Here is a 7,031-nt window from a genome sequence, read left to right on the forward strand (position 1 = left end):
CCCCCTCAGCCCCCGGCCCAGCTCCATCCGTGGGGAGGCACAGGGCCATCGCCACCGCCACGGACACCCCACAGCCCCCCAGCAGCTCCGGAACGGGCACGCCAATGCTCTCGCGGCATCCTCAGCCGTACCTGCCTGACCTCTCTCTGGGATGCTTTTGGGACTTTGGTCTGCTGCACAACAGCAGCCAGACAGTCCCCTTCCAGATGGACTGATGGACAGACGTACGGCCTTCCTGGCTGGAGGACACCTACAGCAGAGGTGTCCTCCAGCAGGGACCCTGGGTGGCACATGTCCCCCATCCACCTGATGGCAGGCAGAGGATCTTGGCTAAGACACTCACTTGTCCCGCCAGTAATGGTAGCCGTGGTGCCCCACGATGTCCTCCACCGCTGCCAGGATGTGGTCAAAGGCCTTGAGCAAGGAGAAGACAGTGAGAGCGGTGTCAAGGCTGTGGGTGCCTCGGGAGTGCCGAGGCGGTGCATCGCCCTCGCCCAGCCCCGGCACCAGCACCTACGTGCTCATGCAGCTCCTCGTTCAGCGTGGGCTTGTGGTGGTCGCTGCGCTTCACCTTCAGCCACGTCACCAAAGGTTTGATGGTGAGGCCCTGGAAATGGCAGGAGAAGGCAAGGGAAAGACTGGGAGGGCAAGAAGGTGCGTGGCTGGGGCATGGGGAGCAGAAGCAGCATGAAGTGACCGAGGACAGCAGCTGTGCTGGCCACGCACGCCCCTACCAACCCACCCCACTGCGCCCAGGACCTGGGCGATGGTCCTGTGTCCTGGTAGGCAGCAACCATCTCATATCCCGTCCTCCTTCCCCTGGGCTCCCATCCAACCGCCATGCAGCTCCCCTTCCCGGGGCAGAGGAACCCCGGAGCTGTGAGTCATCAGCAGCTTTTAAGCAAAACAGCTCCTGCCATTGCTGCCCTTGAAGCCAGTCCCAGAACAAGAAACCAACAGGGAAACAACGTGGGCCACGGCCTCGCCATCGCAACAGCTGCCGCTGCGGTCCATTATACCAACCTGGTGGTGCCAGCCTGCACCAAGGACCAAAGGTGACTTGAAAAGAGGCACTTGCCCCAAGCACATGTCCCCAAGCACCAATCTGGCCCCCCAGGCGAGCTCTGGGCAAGAGGACAGCACTGGAGGAGGGCACGGTGCCCATCCTCACCTGCACAATGACAGTGAAGAACACCACCACGATGGTCGTTGCCACAAAGTAGTCCTTGGCTTTCACCTTCGCCCTGTCCAGCAGGATGACCAGGGCAAAGGCCACAGCTCCGCGGAGGCCACCGTATGACATGACCACCTGGTCAATCCTGTCCAGGGGGATGAGGCGGAAGCGGTTGAGCACACAGGTCTGGAGGACAACACCTAGGGAAGAAGGAGAAGGAGAGCCTGGGATGCCAGCAGAGCCCTGCCTGCTCCTGGAGATGGGGAAAAACCCCAACCAGGAGCTGTGGCTGGCCTCATGCCCCAGCCTTTCTTGGGGGATACCAGTTTTGGGCATGAAAAGGACTGGGTGCTACCGGCCAGAAGCACAATGGGACAGACTGACCCACAGCTCTGAAGAGCAGGATAAAGAACAGGGTGCCCAGCACCAGCGCTGTGTCCCATGCCCACTTGGAGGTGTCCACAGCTGAGATGCCCAGAAACATGAAGATGATGGTCTCTGAACTGCTGGCCAGGGTCTTCATGGTGTACTTGACCGTGGTGCGGGATTTCTGGGAGATGTTGGCTTCCACGTACTTCTTGCAGCAGATCCCACAGAAGGTGACTCTGCAGAGGGGCAGAAGGAGCTGGCATGACCCTACAGCGGGATGAGGAGTGGGTCTGCTCGCTGCCTCTTGCTGCCCAGCGCTGCACTCCTGATTTCCTGGCCACCTCGCTGGGGACACCCGGTACTTACGCCAGGATGGAGGAGAGCGAGACCATCTCGGCAGCAAGGTACGCAACGTAGGCCAGGAGGAAGACGAAGAGCGGCTCAATGATGCGCACGCGCTTGGTGAACCGCGTGATGAGGGCCAGGAGGAAGGCAAAGAGCAGCCCTACGGCCGTGCCCCCAAGGCTCACCAGGAAGAAGGAGGCTGGTGGGGAGAAGATACGTTTACACCTTTGGGACTCACCAGGAGTGAGTGAGCCCAGGTTCTGTGCCCCATGGTCGTGCTGTGCTGGGTTAGCCAAGCTCCATGTTCCCACCTAGATGCCCACCAAAGCATCCCATGGTGATGGCCAGCATATGCTCACTCCAGATGACAGCTGGGGTGGAGATGACAGAGCTGCAGTGCTCAGTGCCCACCCCACAGCACCAGTGCTCACCCCCTACACTTCCACCCCGGAGGAAGGGTTGGAGGGGCTGGTGGGGCACATACTCACCTACCCCCTTCACGTAGTCCGTGGCATGGATGTGTGCTGGGCCCAGCTCCACAAAAGAGTTGAAGACCTTGTACAGCACCTGCAGACAAGGCAAATCCCTTGGGTATCGCCCTGCCTTCAGAGGGGCAGCACCAGCAGGCAGGATGGACCCTGCTGAAGTGGCATCGCCTGCCCCGAATCTGCCAGGTGACACAGCTCATCTCAGCAGGCAAAGTCCCCCAAGGCCAGGAGAGTGGATCCAGAGAGCAAGGCATGGGTCTGCCCCTGGCTTGGGGATGTCACCTGCATCCTCTGCCCAACCTGGGGGACACCAGTGCCCTGGCCCACGTCTAGCTCCACTTTAGAGTCCCCCAAGCTCCAACTCACCACGGTGACAGCATCATTCAAGAGGGACTCGCCAAATACGATGATGAAGAGGGTCTCGTTTACGTGGACCTCTTCGAAGACGGCCAGCACTGCCACGGGGTCCACAGCCGAGATGAGGCTGCCGAAGAGCAGGAAATCCATGAGCCCAGCTTCCACGCCTGGATCTGCTAGGACAGAAGGATCAAGCTCAGGCAGACCATCTGCCCCAGAGCCCCTCTCACCAGCCTGAAACAAGTCCACCCCACATCTGCTGCCGGTGACTTGGCCGCAGCATCCCGACTTGGAATGCAGTGGGCTGAGCCCAGGAGTGCTCCCAGACCTCCAGGGTCCCCCCAGGAGAAGCAGGGCTCAGCACATCCTCGCTGCAACGTGAGGGCAGCAGGGCTCAGATGTCCCCCTTGGAACCCAGCTGCATCGCTGCCCCTCCGGCAGGTACGCACTGAAGGAGGCTCAGCAGCCCCACCTCAGGTCCAGGCACCAAGAGGTTCCTTGGGGCTCAGGAGAGCTCAGAACATGGCCCAGCTCCAGCTGAGGACAGGGAACACAGCAGCGAGCCAGCAAAGATCGCCAAGGTCGGTGACAAAAATAGCAAAGACATGAGTCAGCCTAGTGCTGAGCCCGGTTGTCCTGCATGCTTGATGGTCCTGCCAGAGCACCCTTCCTAGGATGCCAGGACTTTGCTCCTGCTATGCTTCCTGGGAATCCACGGCCAGGCTGGGCAGTGGGCTCCGACCTTGGGGATGCTTTGCACCCTCCAACCCATCTTTTGGGGATGAGGTCCAAGCTGGGCAGCCCTGTGCACCCACCCATGAGCCCGGCCCGGTGCAGCCCCCAGAGCGCAGTGCCGGTGGCGAAGGAGTTCCAGAGCGTGCCCACCACCGCGTAGGTGAGGATGGCACCGATGTTGTCGAAGAACAGCCGGCTGGGCATGAAGTAGCCTGAGTCTAGGACGATGGGGGGCAGAAGGAAGAGGAAGAACATGTTGGGCTCCAGCTGGTACTCGGCTTTCTTCGCCACGGCCAACACGATGCCCCCCAGGCCCAGCCCCAGCAGGATGAGGAGACAGCTCTCCGGTACGATGGATGTCACCTTCCTTGACAGGTGGAAAACTAGAAGGAAAGGAAGAATGAGATCATCAGCCAAACAAGCAGATGGACAGAGCATCCTAGATCCACAAGCTCCACAGAAGGGTTGGCTGATACATGATGGACCCCAGGGTGGACAAGAGAGCATCTAAGGCTGCTTCGTGGCTGTGTGTGCGTAGACCTTCCAGCTAGCTCCCAGGTCAGGATTTCAGGTCCCCGACTCTTTGAAATGTCCCTCTCCTCCCCAGCCGCTATCTGATAAGCCAAGCAGCCGCGCATTTTGCTTATCTTGGCCTCTGGCATCTGCGCTTAGAGGACAAAAGCAGCCAGCGACCACGTTCACAGTGTCACAAGCGACGCCGGCTGCTGCTCGAGCGAAGGCATCCTGGTTCACTGGGACACGTTACCCTGCGCGGAGACGAGGACGCTCAGCCCCGGTGACGGGGATGACCTTGTTTGCGGCCGTCTGAGCACGCAGACGGAGCAGAGCAGCATGCAAACCACTGCAGCACAAGGCAGGCGGCCGGTCTCCGTGCCAGAGCACAACCTCCCTCCGCACCGGCTAACCCACCTGCATGCAAAAAAAAAAACCCAACCCAGGCACACAGGAGCTGCAGATTTAGGGATGCTTTGAATAATCAGGTTTTTTCCACGTGAGGTTTGGAGCAGATCTTAAACTGCTGTGGAGCGGGATGTATTTTTTTAAAGCAAGCAGGGTACGCCCTGGTAGTCATCCGTCAGCAACGTGCCAACGAGCCTGCTGCTCAGGCACGAGCCGGTGGGACGTCACGTCTGCCAGCACAGGGGACTTGCTCCTCCAGGCAGACTTGTCCCCGAGGCCCGGGCATCCCGTGTAATCCCGAATCATTCCAGCTTCCAGGTGGGCAACCCCCAGTCCCTGCGGATTTCTCCTCCTTAGCGCAGGGTGCTGTATTTTTCCTGCCCTGCAAAGGGCAATCCCTGGGGAAAGGCTGTTGAAGGTCACAGCAGTTTTGCCGCTTCCCCATCGTTGAGTTTTGCCATCACTTTAGAATCATAGAATCACAGAATGGTTGGGGTTGGAAGGAACCTTAAAGATCATCCAGTCCCACCCCCCTGCCATGGGCAGGGACACCTCCCACCAGCCCAGGTTGCTCCAAGCCCCGTCCAACCTGGCCTTGAACACCTCCAGGGATGGGGCAGCCACAGCTTCTCGGGGCAACCTGCGCCAGGGGATCACCACCCTCAAAGTGAAAAATTTCTTCCTAATATCTAATCTAAATCTCCCCTCTTCCAGTTTGAAGCCATTACCCCTCGTCCTATCACTACATGCCCCTGTAAAAAGTCCTTCCCCAAGGAAGAACTTGTGACATCCAGCCCAGCTCAGTAGCCAGACTTGGCCATCAGACGAAGAGAGCTTCTTCTGGGGACTGGGTTCCTCCAGAGCATTGCAGAACCACCTCTATCCCACCAGGCACCCAGCAGGTACAAAGGACATCAGAGCAGCGTCTGTGCTGTCACTTGGCTGCAAGCCCAGCCCTGCTGCCAACCCAAACCCCAGTCCACAAAGCCCTTTAGCTGGATTGAAAGTGCCCATCGCTTGTGCCAAGCCATCCCACCAGAAGGAAAGCTGCGCCATGGTCACACATCGGTCCTAGGTCACTTGGCTTCTTCCCTAGGATCCCCCATGGACAGACCATAGCTCTGTCTGGCCCATGGTCCTGTCTCCAGTGGCCCAGACCTGGAGAGGAGCCCAGGAACAGGCAGTGCTTCGTTAGCAGGCTTCCATGTCTTTGTGCCCTTGTCATTCTCCTCGGAACCTGTCCCAGTCCTGCACTACACTTTCTGGGACCAGACCAAGTGTCCCTGAGATGTGGACACCCTGGGCACCGAGGTCGCGGCCTCCTGATGTTCTTCCTTTCTCCTGCCCTAGCACCTGAGCTGATTTGCTTTCCTTCACCGCAGCTGAACACTGAATTAGAGGAGGCAACTCCATGTTAAAGACCTTGTTCCTAACCAGAGACAACATCTTTGAGCCCACCACCAAACGGGCAGGCGAAGGGACGCTTCTCCTCTCATTGAGACCTTCACAGTGATCTGCAGCACCGTCACCAACCACCTCAAGGGGAAAGAGCCATGGAGCACACAGGTCCAAGCCTCTGCTGTAGTTCTGCAGCCAAGCGCGCCCCGGTCGCAGAGACATCCATCATCACCCCCGGCCACCTCCACTGGCTGCCAGGGGCTGCGATTCAGCCATCGAGGCGGTGGCAATAGGGACACTACGGCTCTCCAAGCAAACTCACAGCCCAGAGAAGGGCTGGCCAAGCTCCAGCCCAGCCGAATTCCTTCGTAATGACCGCACACGCCGGCGGCAGAGCCCTGTTCACCCCACACGAGCCCGGCGAAGGCAGCGCCGGTGGGCGACGGGCGCTCGCTCAGCCCCTGCGGCAGGTTGCGAAACCGCTTCCCGCCCACGGGAACAAAGCTCTGAAGTTTTCAAGAAGGGAACGAGGCGTCCAGCCCCTTTCTGCGCGCTTGGGAGCATCGCCAAGATCCCCGCTCCGGGAACCCATCTGCACTCCTCGTGCTGCGGAGAGATGCCCCCGGGCTGGTTGGAGACACCCGGGAGACCCCGCTGTGGGGACACAGGGACATGGCTTCCGGCTGTCATCCGTTGTTCTTCCCCCTCCCCGGCCCCGAGTCAAAACCTTGGGCAAAGAAGGGAGCAGCATCGATGGGAAAAGAGACCCTGCTTGTCCCAAAATCCCCTGGCTGAGGGAGGGGATGCTGCCACACGAACGGCAGCACGCGAGCTCCTCTGCGCCGCGGGGAGCAACCAGCGGGGACGGGTGGAACGAGCTCTAATTTTACCCGCACCAGGCAAGAATTTCAGCATTAAAGGTTCCCACAGCAACAGTAACTTAGCCACATGTGAATTAACTTCAGAACCATAATCCACACTCAGGCATCCATCACGGAGAGGATCTGCCATTGGGAGGACTTGGGGCCAAAACCTGCTCCGCTCCTCCAGTGCGTGGGAAACGGCGAAACGCCTAAAACCGAGACGCAAGGAGCTGGGGACAGGGGTGGTGGTGCAAGGAGAGAGGGTTGTGACCCACGGGCATGCCGCTGGGCTGAAAAACATCCCTCTGCAGGCAAAGCCCTGCCCACGGGGCAGCCGTGGCTGAGGAACATGTCTGAGGCAACGCTTATCGCTCCGCTCTT

At 59.6% G+C, this 7,031-nt stretch overlaps 1 protein-coding gene across 1 annotated transcript in view; it reads right to left on the reverse strand.

Annotated features, from left to right (window-relative positions):
* The window catches only part of SLC9A5 (solute carrier family 9, subfamily A (NHE5, cation proton antiporter 5), member 5), a 10,076-nt gene extending 3,145 nt beyond the window's left edge, over positions 1-6,931 (reverse strand). Inside the window, exons 1-10 of the mRNA XM_009883256.1 lie at positions 6,926-6,931; positions 6,110-6,293; positions 3,549-3,851; positions 2,743-2,906; positions 2,377-2,455; positions 1,910-2,087; positions 1,559-1,779; positions 1,172-1,374; positions 518-607; positions 344-414 (exon numbers count right to left, since the gene is read on the reverse strand). Of these exons, the coding sequence (XP_009881558.1) occupies positions 344-414; positions 518-607; positions 1,172-1,374; positions 1,559-1,779; positions 1,910-2,087; positions 2,377-2,455; positions 2,743-2,906; positions 3,549-3,851; positions 6,110-6,293; positions 6,926-6,931 (1,499 nt within the window). The remainder of the gene's footprint in view (positions 1-343; positions 415-517; positions 608-1,171; positions 1,375-1,558; positions 1,780-1,909; positions 2,088-2,376; positions 2,456-2,742; positions 2,907-3,548; positions 3,852-6,109; positions 6,294-6,925) is intronic.
* Positions 6,932-7,031: the final 100 nt, after the last annotated feature.

This window comes from Charadrius vociferus, unplaced genomic scaffold (assembly GCF_000708025.1).
Source record: "Charadrius vociferus isolate BGI_N301 unplaced genomic scaffold, ASM70802v2 scaffold964, whole genome shotgun sequence".
In the NCBI taxonomy this organism is placed as follows: Eukaryota; Metazoa; Chordata; class Aves; order Charadriiformes; family Charadriidae; genus Charadrius; species Charadrius vociferus.